This window comes from Podarcis tiliguerta, assembly GCF_965153285.1.
Source record: "Podarcis tiliguerta genome assembly, chromosome: 4".
NCBI lineage: Eukaryota > Metazoa > Chordata > Lepidosauria > Squamata > Lacertidae > Podarcis > Podarcis tiliguerta.
In genome coordinates, this window is record NC_139537.1 from 6,018,943 (window position 1) to 6,034,233 (window position 15,291).

At 45.2% G+C, this 15,291-nt stretch overlaps 1 protein-coding gene across 1 annotated transcript in view; it reads right to left on the bottom strand.

Moving 5' to 3' along the window:
- PPME1 (protein phosphatase methylesterase 1) overlaps window positions 1-15,291 on the bottom strand; it is a 41,792-nt gene that overhangs the window by 16,599 nt on the left and 9,902 nt on the right. The window contains exons 4-7 of the mRNA XM_083436672.1: window positions 13,477-13,534; window positions 12,618-12,669; window positions 8,339-8,493; window positions 5,559-5,649 (exon numbers count right to left, since the gene is read on the bottom strand). Of these exons, the coding sequence (XP_083292798.1) occupies window positions 5,559-5,649; window positions 8,339-8,493; window positions 12,618-12,669; window positions 13,477-13,534 (356 nt within the window). The remainder of the gene's footprint in view (window positions 1-5,558; window positions 5,650-8,338; window positions 8,494-12,617; window positions 12,670-13,476; window positions 13,535-15,291) is intronic.

Below are 15,291 nucleotides of genomic sequence, written 5' to 3' on the forward strand. Positions count from 1 at the left end.
CCTCCCCCCTTGGGGAATGCTTTCTCCCTCTGAGAAACTGAAAACTTCTAACTCTTCCCTGACATCACCCCCTCCCCTAAGCCCCCCTTCCTCCTTCTCGCTCTCCTCTGTTTCTGAAGGACCGAATCCTCTGAACTCTTCTTCCTCGCTATCTGTCTTTTCAAAAATTTCTTGAAGATGCCAGTTATGGGGTTTTGGCTTGTGGGGATATTTTCTATGAAATTCTCTCTGCAATTCTGGAACGTTAATTTTTTCTGCTGATTCCCATGAGTTCTCAGACTCATCTAACCCTTTCCATGCAACCAAATACTGTAATTTCCTCCTACTTATTCTCGAGTCTAATATCTCTTCCACTTCAGCCTCCTCTTCCCCCATCATGGTGGGGAAAGGAGGTGGTTCCCTTGAAATTTGATACTTATGTGCTGGTACAAACACTGACAATAAAGATCTATGAAATACAGGGTGTATTCTCATATTTTCAGGTAAATGAAGCTTGAAAGCGACTGGGTTAATTTGAGCCTTTACTTGGAAAGGTCCCAATCTCCTTGGTTCTAGCTTTTTACACCTCCCTCGTATTGGTAGTCCCTTGGAAGACAGCCATACCCAGCTCCCTACTTGGATTTCTTCCCCAACTCGCCGGTGCCTGTCTGCAGCTCTCTTGTAAGCCTCTTTAGCTTCTTCCAAATCCTCTTTCAATATCTCATGAATGCACCTCAACTCCTCTATCATTTGTTCTGCTGCTGGTACTGCTAACTGCTCCTCTTGACCTGGGAATGCCCTTGGGTGCAAGCCATAGTTTGCCACAAATGGGGCTCTGCCCGTAGACACATGCATTGCATTATTATACGCAAACTCTGCTAGACTCAACTTCTCTAACCACCCGCTCTGCTGATAACCAGCATAACACCTCAGATATTGTTGTAGTGTTGCATTCGTTCTTTCAGCTTCCCCATTGGTTTGCGGGTGTCTCGCCGACGTGAGGCTTAGCTCCACATCTAGTAACTGCATTAACCTCTTCCAAAATTGTGATGTAAATTGGGCCCCTCTATCTGAAATGATTTGTGATGGCAAACCATGCAACCTAAAAATATTATCTAAAAACATCTTTGCAGTTTCCTGTGCGGTCGGAATTTTGGTACATGGTATGAAATGTGCCATCTTGGTTAGCATGTCAACCACCACAAAGATCACTGTTTGCCTATGGGATGACGGTAGATCCGTTATAAAATCCATAGACACCACATCCCAAGGCCTTCCCGGCGTGGGCATAGGTTGCAACAACCCTGCGGGAGCTGCTCTGGGTGCCTTGGCTCGTTGACATACTTCACAACCTCTTACATATTGCGTTACCTCCTCCCTCAACTTTGGCCACCAGAACTGTCGTGTGATCTGATACAGGGTCTTTTCTCTACCAAAATGTCCTGCAGTCGGGTTATCATGATGTTGCCTCAACACTTTACCTCTTAATTCACCTGCAGGTACATACAGCACCCCTCTCCTGTACAACAATCCATCTTTTTCTTTGAAACCTTCCTCTTCCCCTCTACCTTTTCTCAGTTCCTCCATTTTCTTTTGTGCAAACTCATCTGTTACTGTCAATCGCTGGAATTCCCTGCCGTCCACTACAACGGCTGCACACCCCCACTGATCCGATCTCAGCATTTCTCGCAACTTGGGAGGTGCTTCCCCTTCCATATACTCAGGTTTGCGCGATAGCGCATCTGCACGAACGTTTTGATGCCCAGGTATATACTCAATCCTAAAATTAAACCCAGCAAAAAACTCCGCCCACCTAATTTGCCTTTGGTTTAGCTGTCTAGCAGTTCTCCAATACTCTAAATTCTTATGATCTGTTTGTACCACCACCTGATGTGACGCCCCTTCCAAAAAATGTCTCCACACTTTAAAGGCAGCATGCACAGCTAAAAGTTCCTTATCAAATATGGTGTAGTTTTGTTCTGATTGATTTAATTTTCTAGAGTAGAAGGCACAGGGTCTCCAGTCCCCTTCCTTGTCCTGTTGCAGCAGAATGGCCCCAATAGCCCTATCAGAGGCATCAGTTTCTACCTTCATACGTTTACTTGGATCTAGGTGCATAAGATATTTTTCTGAAGCAAACACCGCCTTTAGTTTATCAAAGGCCTTCTGTGCTTCCTCAGACCATCTGAATGGCCCCTTGCCTCTTAGACAATCAGTCAGTGGCGTTGTGATTTTGGAGTAATTACCTATAAATTTACGATAGAAATTAGCAAATCCTAAAAACCTCTGTAGATCTTTCTTAGTCTTAGGTGCCTCCCATTCCACCACTGCCTGAACTTTACTGGGGTCCATGTGCACCCCTTTGTGGGAAATGCAATATCCCAGGAACTCCACCTTTTGTGTATGGAACTTACACTTCTCTAACTTCACATATAACCTGTTGGTCCTCAATCTTTCTAACACCTGTGTGACATGTTTTACGTGTTCCTCCATGCTTTCACTATATATTAAGAGGTCATCTAAATAAGAGACACAGAACTGATCCAGTATACCTAAGACGTGGTTGATGAAGGTTTGAAATACCCCTGAGCCATTTTGCAAGCCAAAAGGCATTACCAAGAATTCAAATGCACCATACTTAGTACAAAAACTGGTTTTCCACTCATCCCCTTCTCTGACCCTTATCAGATTATATGCTCCTCGTAGATCAAGCTTGGTAAAGACTTTGGCTGACCTTACTCTCTCTAAGAGGTCATCTATACGTGGCAGTGGGCACACGCGAGGCTTCATTTGGCTGTTAAGGATTCTGAAGTCACATACTAATCTCGGTGCCCCTTCCTCCCCTTTCTTTTTGACAAAAAAGACGGGAGCACCCCCCGAGGCTGTGGACTCTCTAATAAAACCTCTCTGCAAGTTCTTTTGCAGGAACTCCCTCAATGCTGCAGATTCTACTTCCGACATGGCATATATCTTGCTTGGTGGCAACTGTGCCCCAGGGACTAGATCTATCTTGCAATCATAGGGCCTATGTGGTGGAAGTTTATCCGCTTCTTTTTCACAAAAAACATCCCGATAAGCAATATATTGTGACGGAATCTCACTTTCATTCCCCATCAACTTCCCTTCTACCTCTGTTCCCATTACTTCCACTGAGATTTTTCCCTTTTGCCCCAAACAATGTCTCATACAATAGATCGAACCAAAAACCAAAGACCTTTGATGCCAGGCAATCACCGGATTGTGACGATTGAGCCAACTCATGCCCAGCACCATCGGGTGTCCAGCTAGTTTGGTCACATGAAATGCCCTGGTCTCTGAGTGATGACCCATATCCATTCTCATGGGTGGAGTCTCATAAGTCACTTCTCCTGACAGTAGCGGTCTGCCGTCGATTGTTTTCACTCGCAGTGGGAAATTCAAAGGTAACAAAGTGATTTTGTGTTCCTGTACCAATTTCTGGTCTATGAAATCTGCTGACGCTCCTGAGTCTAACAGCGCCTCTACCTGGACCCTGTGTCCATTGGGTAGTTGTAGTTGCACCTTCACCTTCACCGTTAGTCCTGGGATAGGTGGTTCTGCGTGAGAGCCTTCTATTGCTTCTCCACCCGGCTGCAAGCTCCCATTTCCAGCCGGGGACATTCGTTTCCCTGATGGGCAATTGTCTTCTCCCATGTCTGCTCCAGATAGAGACTCCCATCCTTTACGATTGCGACATTGTCGTGCTAGATGCCCTGGTTTTCCACAGACGAAGCAGCGCCTCATGTCTCTTCCTCTCCCTGCATTTCCTCTTACCATGGAAGAGGTAGTAACTGGGAGGGGTCTGGCTGCTCCTAATTCCATGGGCTCTGGCCGCTCTCGTCCTGATATGTTGCCCGCTCTGCTCTCTGTACTTTCGATAATATTGTTTTCCCGCCACCGTGGTCGCCATTGTTCCTTCTTTTCACTAGCCCTCCGTTCTATGCGTAGGCTCAATTGCAGGCACGTTCGGACCAGAGAATCCAAGGAACTAGGTTCTGGCATTTGGGCCAATTGGTCTAAAATCTCATTATTCAGTCCTTCCCTAAACAGGGCTGCAACTGTTGGGGAATTCAGATCCCATTTTAATTTCTGCACCAGCAAACTAAAGTTGGACCAATAAACTCCCACAGTGTCTTTTCCTTGTCTTATTCTCAACAGCTGCCTAGCTGTGGTTACTTCATGCGCAGGGTCTAAGAAAATCGTGTCTAGATACTGCAGAAACATTTGTAGATTTCCTAGGGCGGCATCCCTTCGAGATATTAGGGGTATAACACAGTCCTTAGCCCTCCCTTCCAAGAAATTAATCACATAAGCAACCTTCTCTTGCTCAGATTGAAATTCTTTATCCTTTATCTCAATTATGTAAGAAATTCCTGTCTTGAAAGCCATGTATTCAGAGCTTTCTCCCTTGAAGCTACGTGGACGTACAGTAAATGTTTTACTCACTCTATCTCCACACGTCGCTTGCAGCATGGTTCTATGTTCTCCCAGTGCTGCCGATAGTATGTCGATTTGACTTTTCAACTGTAAGTTCTGTTGCCATAAGTCCTGTAATGTTAGCTGGAGCGCTGGGGTTTCTCCTTGCCCAACTGGCGCCACAGCTCCCTCCATTTTGGCTTCTCCTTCTTTACGTATAGTGAAGAGGCGCAGAGCAGAAGGTATTCTGTCAGGACTGGTCGTTGTCCTCTTCAGATCACCACACAAATGCTTCTTGTTCTTTATAAAACTTTTTATTGCGTATTAACAAAACAATCTTATAAACGGTTCTTAACTATTCTTCCTCAGAGTCACTTCTTTCAGATACCTTCTGAGCTCTGCTTCTCCATGACCAGCCACCCTCAAAATGGCGAAGGCGCCTCTCCCTTCGTTTTCCCGCTCTTTTTTCTAACCTCCTGGCTAGAGCTGGCCTGTATCTCCTCTCCTCCGAATCTGAGCTAGAACTTAACCCTTGCCTTTCCTGGGAACAGCCAGTCCCTCCCTGTTGTTCCTCCCGCTCCCTTCTGTTAGATGCACTGCTCTCCCTCCCCCCTTGGGGAATGCTTTCTCCCTCTGATAAACTGAAAACTTCTAACTCTTCCCTGACAGAGGGGTCGGTGAGCACCCAACTCAAGAGGATGGGAGACTCAAGTTGACGGAATATGCAGAACTTAACATATAGAATATGCAAACGTAACATATAGAATAAGAGAACAAGAACATAAAGAAGACTGGAAAACATTTATTGAATATCTGGAAAATAATTTTATGCAGCTGAAAACGCTGCCAGCATTAAGACAAATTCATCATCATTTTTGATGGATGTAAAAGTGGAAAACTGATTTGAATGCTTATAGTAAAATACTCAGGGGTGCAGGATATGTAAAATGAACCATGGAAAGAGAAGAAGGGAAGTCACTGGATATTTTAAAGTTTGTAAAATGTTTACTTGAAATTGTAAAATAGGAAATTTAATTTAAAAATTATATATATAGAGAGAGAGAGAGAGAAAATTGCTTTCCTAGTAGAGGAGACTGTAAATTACTGTGATGGGCTGCGTAAGATGCCCAAAGTTTCCCCTTTACCTCCATTCGATGGCGTTCTCCAGAGATTTGAATGTCTTTGGGCGACTCCGAAGAAAATTCTGCATGCTGTTGAGGGCATCCATGGCTGTGCCTATGAACAAGAAGGGAAAAGCTGGCATGAAGCAAACCAGTGTTTTACAGAAGAGATTATCTCCAAACCTACATAACTGGGACTGGGATGAAATCAAGGGTGCCCATTCATAGTCCCCCTATCCTTATACCCTGTCAGGGAACTGCCATTGGAGCAGGAGGCGGAGAGGAGGCTCCCGGACGATGGTGGAGAGGGTCCTAGTAGAAGGAGGGATCGCCCATCCGCTGGGGAAGGTAATCAGTGTAACACCAGTGGGAAAGGGGAGGAGATGGAGGAATCAGAGAGGTGGCTCCAGGACTCTTCGCAGGAGACCAGCGGAGAGGGGACGAGTGCTCCGTTGCCCACACCCACCTTGCGCAGAAAACATTCGCGCAGGCAAAGGGGGAGGAGACTGGGCGTCAAACAGCTTCTATGCTGGAAGCGGTTTAAGAAACGCCCACTGACGGATTCTGCCAGCGACTGAGGCAGCCACGGAACTTGAGGCTGTCCAGACAGAAAGGGTTCAACCAGGCAACCTAGCCAGGAGTAACGGCAACTTACGCACAAGCAATCCCTAGAACCATTACATACCCCCATAGCAGTTTTTCTTTTTGAATCATTAGGTCTAGAAACTTACTTGCTTTTTTTTAAAAAAAGGTTTCTAGACCTCATGATTTAAAAAGGAAAACTGCTGAAGTCCCAACTAAAGAAGAATGGCAACTTAAGCCAACGGAATACGCGCAGCTTTGCAGACCTAACATATAGAATAAGAGAACAAGAACATACGACTAAAGAAGATTGGAAAACGTTTATTGAATATATGGGGGGAAATTGTGTACACCTGAAAACGACGGCAGCATTAAGATAAATTCAACAGTGTAACAAGTTTGGATGGATGCATAGTGGTACCGCAGGTTAAGTACTTAATTTGTTACAGAGGTCCATTCTTAACCTGAAACTGTTCTTAACCTGAAGCACCACTTTAGCTAATGGGGCCTCCCGCTGCCACTGCGCTGCCGAAGCACAATTTCTGTTCTCATCCTGAAGCAAAGTTCTTAACCCCCAAAAAGCTGAACAATTCTGGGTGCACTAAAGGTAAAGGTACCCCTGCCCGTACGGGCCAGTCTTGACAGACTCTAGGGTTGTGCGCCCATCTCACTCAAGAGGCCGGGGGCCAGCGCTGTCCGGAGACACTTCCGGGTCACGTGGCCAGCGTGACAAGCTGCATCTGGCGAGCCAGAGCCGCACACGGAACGCCGTTTACCTTCCCGCTAGTAAGCGGTCCCTATTTATCTACTTGCCCCCGGGGGTGCTTTCGAACTGCTAGGTTGGCAGGCGCTGGGACCGAGCAACGGGAGCGCACCCCGCCGCAGGGATTCGAAACGCCGACCTTTCGATCGGCAAGCCCTAGGCGCTGAGGCTTTTACCCACAGCGCCACCCGCGTCTGGGTGCACTACTCCCCCCTTAAAAAAGCTTGACAACTATGGGCAATCCTCCCCCCAAAAAAGTTCGACAATGGGTAGATCACTGCCAGTTTTATTATACTGGGCGCAGATCGCAGTCTCAAGAGAGCTGGATGTGCCCGGTGTATGTAAAATATGCAGGGGTTTACGATATGCAAACTGAACCATGGAAAGAGAAGAAGGGAAGTCATTGACACCTGAAGATTGTTTAATGGCTATTTTAAATTGTCAAACAGAAAACTTAATAAAAATAATACACAAAAAGAAAAACTGCTACGGTCATGCCTGGAGCTTTGCTTTAGTGGAAAGAAAAGAGGATGGCTGGCGGTTGGTGTTTTCGCAGAAGGCCGGCCTATATAGAGGCAAATGCTGGCCTAGTATATTCCGCAGTGAGACTAATAATAATATTAATAAATTTTATTTATACCCCGCCCTCCCCAGCCAGAGCCGGGCTCAGGGGGGCTGACACCAATAAAATCACGGTAAAGGGAAGAATGGCAGATGAAGCTGATGGACTACATGGAATTGGCGGAAATGACTGGCAGAATCCGAGACCAGGGAGAAGAGTCGGTGGAAGAAGATTGGAAAAAATTCAAAGTATATTTACAGAAATATTGCAAATTTAATGAATGTTAGAAGAAGGCTGGAATGAAGTTATATGGTTTTAGCAGAAATGATATAAAGAATTAAGTGAAAACCGATTGTTAATGGGCTAAAGTGGAAAATTTAAAGTTAGATTGTGTTAAGATAAATTATAGAATAAAAAATTGAGAAAGATGGAAAGGATTTGCTGAAATAGCTAAACTGAACTAGAATACAAAAAAGGGAGGTGTGAGGAGGTCGATGAAACAAGTAAATGAAAAGTAAGGATATGGAAATATTGGATGCGTTTTTAAATGTTTTTGTTTTTCTTGTTGCTTTAATGTACTGTTTTTCTTTGTTTTTCCTTTTGCTATCGATGTATTGTTTGTTAATTTTTTTGTTGTTTTTTGTGGGTTGGTTTTCCCCTTCTTTTTCCCCCTGTAGTTATTAAACTTCTAATAAATATTATTTTAAAAAAAAATCACGGTAAAAACATAATAGGGGGAAAAGGGGGGGGGGATATTAAAATACAGGTTAAATTGCCATTTAAAATGCAGCCTCATTTTAAAATAGCCGATAAATCAAGACCGTAAGGGAAGGGAAACATGGCTGAGAAAGAGGAAAGGAACCGAGGCAACAAGCGCCAAAAGACGCCAACTCTTACCTTCCACTACGTCAATCATGCAGAGGCCCAGCAAACTGGGCACCAGGTTGGACGCTGCCGTGTGCACGGCGATAGCCCCGCCCATGCTGTGGCCAATCAGCATGATGGGCGGGGCGAGGTCCCCGTACATGGCTTCCACCACGCTTCCGACGTCCCTGCAAAAAAGAAGGGCATAAGCTGGTTGCTCCTTCCTTTTTTTTTTTTAAATAATTTTTATTAGTTTACAACAAAACAAAACAACACATATATTATTTTCCTGTTTCACATTCCCATTTCCAAGTCTTTGATTTTCGACTTCCTTCAGCTTTTCCGTAAATCTTTCATAGTCACTGTTAGTTTCCGCATTTCCTTTTTTCCATTGTCATTAATTATATCTTTTCTCTATCATTCCTTTTAACAATGTCTCTCGCGTATGTCACAGTGCTCTTTTAAAGCCTTCCAGCGTTATTTGACCATCACTTAATTTCTCCAGATAATCAACAAATTTCCCCCAGTTTTCTGTAAACTTTTGGTCTCCTATGTACCTAATTTTTCCAGTCACCTTATCTAATTCTGCATACTCTAGCAACTTAGACCTCCACTCTTCTATTGTCGGTATTTCCTGTTGTTTCCATTTTTGTGCCAGTAACATTCTCGCTGCCGTCACTGCGTATTGGAGAAACTTACTATCTTTCTTCTTGATCTCCTTTCCTATAATACCTAACAGAAAGACTTCTGGCTTCTTTGTAAAAGTATATTTCAAAATCTTCTTCAACTCGTTATATATCAACTCCCAGAAGTCTTTCACTTTCTTACATTCCCACCACATGTGATAAAATGATCCTTCTTTTTCATTACATTTCCAACACTTATTACATGTCTTATACATTTTAGCTAGTTTACCGGTGTAATGTACCATCTATAAAACATTTTCATCACATTCTCCTTCAATGCCATACATGCTGTAAATTTTAAGTTCTAAGTTCCTTCCTTGCACACAGGATAATGCTTGGAATCACAGAATTGTCGAAGTGGAAGGGACCCCGAGGGCCATCTAGTCCAACCCGCTGCAATGCAGGGATCTTTCGCCCAAGGTGGCGCTCGAACCCGCAACCCCGAGATTAAGAGTCTCCGGCTCAAGCCCCTGAGTGATCGCTTATTTACTTGCATGGGCCAGAGCTCAGAGACAGAACATCAGCTTTGCAAGCGGAAATCCTCTCCCAGTAGGCGTGTCTGAAACTCTGGGGAGCTGCTGCCAGCCAGTGTTGGAGACACAGTACTAGATTGGCCAACGGTTTGCATGTCACCTTGAGCTCCTTGGAGAAAAAGCTGGGAGCCACTGTTTCAGCTCAGCCGGTTGCAGCAAGGCACTGGCAATGCCAAGGTTGTGGGTTCGATTCCCATATGGGCCACCTGCATATTCCTGCATTGCAGGAAGTTAGAGTAGATGACTCTTAGGGGTCCATGAATGATTCATTCCTATAAATTAGCATACAAATACAATGGTGCCTCGGTTCTCAAATGCCTTGGTTCCCAAACACCGAAAACCCAGAAGTAAGTGTTCCGGTTTTCAAACGTTTTTCAGAAGCTGAACGTCCGATGCGGCTGTCGGCGATTGTTTCCTGCACCAATCAGAAGCTGCGCCTTGGTTTTCAAACATTCTGAAAGTCAAACGGACTTCTGGAACGGATTAAGTTTGGCACTTTTTTTTTTGCTATTTTGCGTTTTTGTTTTTGAGGTTTTTTCGGTTAATTTGTTTTTGTGACTGTGTGGAGCCCAGTTCAGCTACTGACTGATTGTGTGCCTGCGGAAATGGATAAAAGCCCCCCATCCAAACAATGACTATCATCAGTGCAGGTAAGAAAACAAAATACTTTTAATTTTTATCATCTACAATACTGTCTTATTTATTTCATAGTGCATTGATTATTGCTTTCATTTTATAGATCAATGGTCTCGTTAGATAGTAAAATTCATTTTAAATTGCTGTTTTAGGGGTCATTTTTAAAAGTCTGGAATGGATTAATCCATTTTGCATTACTTTCTATGGGGAAGCGTGCCTTGGTTCTGGAACGCTTTGGTTTTGGAACGGACTTCCGGAACGGATTAAGTTTGAGAACCAAGGTACCACTGTAGTTCCTTTTCGTTTGGCTGCTTTCAAGGAGGCAGAAGCGAGGGCCTGTTTATCGTCACCCAAAAAGGACGGTCGTTTTCCAAAGCCTGCACCGTATAATACTATGGCGGAGACATAGGAGAGGCAAGCGAGGGCACCCACATTTTCTGTCCTGGGGTGCTAAACGTCCCTGAGCACCTATGCTTCCGAGGGAGAAGAGGGACCACAGCAGCTTTCCCTCACGTTCCCTCAGGAGCTTGACACCTGTGAACAGTTGGAAGGTGATCTCTTCGCACTTTGGTTTTGGAACGGACTTCCAGAACAGATTAAGTTTGAGAACCAAGGTACCACTGAACAGAAAACTCCCATTTTAGGCAGGACCGAGGCACAGCACTGAACCCAGAAGTGACCCAGAAACGTCACAAAGACGTCACTGAAACGACACTAAAAGGCCGAATGGGGTTTCTGCAGGCTTTTTAAAATGGATTTCCGATTTCCCACAAAATGTGCAATGACATGGAACACAACCCCTTTGGCATATGGGGAAAATAAAAAAATACTAGATAAGTGCAAACACCCTCTCCCGTTCCGATTTTTGGAAAAAGTTGGCAAAAGCACCATTGTCTCCCTATAAACCTCTACCACGTTGGATTTAAGATACTGCATTTGTATCTCTTACACAAAACCCTCTTTGCCCTTCGAAAACAGATGCCTTGATTTAGTCCAGAAAGATGCTCAGACGAAAGGTAGGCTAGATTTTTATTTTAATTTTTTTTAAGCGAGTTAGCAACAGCCGTTTGTCAAAATCTCTCGCTCCAGGCCGCTATCGGGGGAAAGTCTTTGCAGAAGGGATCTCTCCAAGACCCCAGCGCTGACGCACAAACATCGCAAACTGCTGAGTTGGGCAGAGCTGCTGCTTTTTGACCAAAACAGAGCAAGTGGCTGTTGGTGGCTTCACAGATGGCCGCCCTGCAAGGAGGCAAATGTCCCTGCCAGCATGAAGGACTCTGTCACCTTCGCAAGGCAGCTATCTGGAGACTCAAGAAAATAAATTTGCAGGGTGGGTTGATGACTGAATTTCAAAGAGCCTGGCCCAAGAACGGTTGGGCTACAGCTGAGGACAAGGTAAGGTAAAAGGTAAAGGACCCCTGGACGATTAAGTCCAGCCCAAGGCGACTATGGGGTTGCGGCGCTCATCTCGCTTTCAGGCCGAGGGAGCCGGTGTTTGTCCACAGACAGCTTTCCGGGTCATGTGGCCAGCAGGACTAGACCGCTTCTGGTGCAACGGGACACCGTGACGGAAACCAGAGCGAGGGCACCCACATTTTCCGTAACCAGAAGGTAAATGGAAACAGTTTACCTTCCCGCCACAGCGGTACCTATTTATCTACTTGCACTGGTGTGCTTTCGAACTGCTAGGCCAGGGGTCGGCAAACTATGGGCTGCGGGCCAGATCTGGCCCAATTGCCTCCAGGATCTGGCCTGCAGGAAGGTCCATGGATCGTGTGAATTCTGTTCGTTAATTTTCATTCATTTTTTCCCCTGCGCCGCCATTTCCCCCCCTCTCCCTCTCCCACACCGTGGGACCTTCTCCCTCCCTCCTCCTGGCTTCTCCCTGCCCTGCCTAGAGGAGGAAGGGGGCTGGGCTGAGCTGGCTGAGCGCCATTTGGGGCAGCACCTCTCTAGAGCCAGCCAGCACTTTTGGGCCGTTCATCCCTCCGCTGCCCCCGCCAGCCTCTGCCGCTCGCAAGGGGAGGCACAGGAGCTGCGGTTGGCAGAGCGCAGCACAGTGCCTCTCCAGAGCCAGCCAGCCTGCCCTTGCACCAGCAGCACTATAGGTAGGCAGGGGGAGGGGAGGGGCTGGGGGAGAGAGGGGGAGAGAGAAGCCCCCCTCCACCGCATGCGCAGTCCGGCCCGCCACAAGGTCTGGGGGGGACGACAGTGAGCCGGTCCCCTCCAAAAAAAGTTTGCTGACCCCTGTGCTAGGCAGACAGCCAAATGCCAAGAGCCAGGACACTTTTTAGCACGGAGAGAGTTTTATCACTTTGACGGATGCTTAAGGGCCACTCTCAGGTCTTCCAACTTCACCCTTAAGTCCTCGTCAAAATCAAGGGCACCTCAGAATGGGTTTTGTTTATACGGCTGAGAAAACCAAGCACAGCAAGGCTAGATTACGGAACAACCTACTTGGACATCGTCTCCGCAGAGAGGTCTTCTGGGTTCCTAACTTTCGTCTCACCTGCAAAGGAAAGCGGATTTCTTTTACTTGATTCGTTTGACAAAATTCATATGCTGCTTTATTCTAACAAAGCCTCTGACTCTCAATATGACATTTTGGTTCCTGAAATTCATCACCATCGTCATTTTATTTGTATACCGCCTTTCCATAACTGAAACAATGCTCAAGGCGGCTTACAACATGACAAGATTGACATAATTACAAACACTACCGAAGTCATACACAATAAATAAAGCACACAACCAAATGGAAACAATTTCCACGTAAATCCTAAGATCTAAAACTAAAGATACAGCAATAATATCAATAACAGCAACAAGCTCTCTCAACCTCCCGTGAATAAATACACCAGCCCAAGAATCTGTTCAACAGCTTTTGTAGCTGGAGTCAGTCCGCACTCCCAGGCCAGAGGGAAAGTGCCAGCAAGGCAGGGTGCGGGTCTTCCAGTGCTCACAAGGTGGTCTCATTTAAAACAACCTGCTGCCTGCATTTTGCAATGTTAATGTCTACTTGTTTTATTGAATTGTGTGCATTAAAAAAAAAAAGACTTCCTGTGTCTTGGCAATCGCAAGAGCCTTTTGGGCGAATGGCAAGTAAAACGTTTTTGGAATAAAATAATTTAACCACGCTAGGTGGGTCTAGATGGCTCGATATAATCTTTTAATGAATCCTTCGGAGAGAACTGCCATTTATATTTAAGGTCAGGGAGTAGAGGGGGTGGTTGGCTGTGGAAAGAAAAACCCACAGCAGTACCCCAAAAAAAAAAAAAAAAAAGAGTCGCTTCTTATTTCTGAAAGGATTCCTTACCATGTCCTCTCAGATCCAAAGCCACGATCCGGCACTGGACACGGCTGATGATGGCAGACTGCAGGGAAGGAAAAGATTTCATTTATCTGCTTTATTTAACAGGGCTTATACACGGCTTAATCACCCATACTTGTAACGCGTTTACAAAAGTACAATATGAACTATTGGGAAATAATTTATAATGAATTGAGGGGGAAAATGTTTAAAAAGCACTTTTTCCAAAGAAACCAGAGTCCTTTCTTTTGAGGATAATTCAGGTGGAAATTCCCAGGTGTCAAGAAAGGATATTAATGTATGCCACTGTTGTGATCTGTGTTTTGTTAGCCGCAAAATGTAAAATGGGAGAGGTCCCAACCAAAGACGAATGGCAACTTAAACTGATGGAATATGTGTAGCTTGCAGACCTGACATACAGAATAAAAGAACATACATCTAGAGAAGACTGGAAAACGTTTATTGAATGTATGGGGGGAATTGTGTACACCTGAAAACGCTGGCAGCATTAAGATAAATTCAACAGTGTAAATAAGTTTTGATGGATGTAATAATGGAATACTGAAAGGTTTATATAAAATATGCAGGGATTTATGTTATGCAAAATGAACCATGGAAAGAGAAGAAGGGAAGAATCGAAATTTTAAGGTTGCTAAAATGGATATTTTAGATTGAAAAACAGAAAAATTAATTTTATTTATATATAGAACAATATGAACTACATATCCACTAAAAAATAATGATTATAAAAAGATCAGGCATTAAGGCGACCATAAACAGTGAAAATGTAAGTAAAAGTACACACATATATCCCTGAATTGCAGGGGGTTGGTCTAGATGAGGCTTCCTCAACCTTGGCACTCCAGAGATTTTGAGACTACAATTCCCATCATCTCTGACCACTGGTCCTGCTAGCTAGGGATCATGGAAGTTGTAGGCCAAAAACATCTGGAGGGCCGAGGTGAGGAACGAACACTGCATGACAACCGTTTGCGATGCGGCCAGTTTGGAAAGCCCACTGGGAAGGGAAGGGGCTGCCGGCCAGAGGGAGCGCTCTGGTCCCATTGACTAGCCAGGGGTGGCCTCGGACAAAGAGGGCAGGCAGCTTGGAGCAGTGTAATGAGGCCTCACCAGGAATATGAATGAAGCTAAGTGGGTTGGGAGAGAGAGTGGGAAAACAGTGGGACTGGGAGAAGGCCAAGTCTCTCGGAGGGCCTCCGGTCTTTTAAGTAGTGGAAGGGGGGCTGTGCAATGGGGACAAGGCAACCCACTTAAAGAAGAAAAGGCTGAAATCGGGACAAGGTGACCCACATCCTCAGAGCAGGGAAAAAACGAATTCTGCAGACCCAAGCAGAAGTAAACATAAGAGTCATAGAATTGTAGAATTCTCCAACCCTCTGCAATGCATGTCACCTCCTCTTTGGAATACAGTGGTACCCCGCAAGACGAATGCCTCGCAAGACGGAAAACCTGCTAGACGAAAGGGTTTTCCGTTTTTCGATGCGCTTCGCATGACGAATTTCCCTATGGGCTTGCTTCGCAAGACGAAAATGTCTTGCGAGTCTTGAGATTTTTTTCCGCTCCCCACCCCCCTTTTTCTAAGCCGCTAAACCGCTAATAGCCTTTTAGCAGCTAATCCGCTAATCCCTTAAGCCTTTAATAGCCGCTAATAGCCGCTAAACCGCTAATAGCGCTAAGCCGCTAATAGGGTTGCTTCGCAAGACGAAAAAACCGCTAGACGAAGAGACTCGCAGAACGAATTAATTTCGTCTTGCGAGGCACCACTGTAATTTATTCTGCAGGTTTTAACTGCCTGGTATT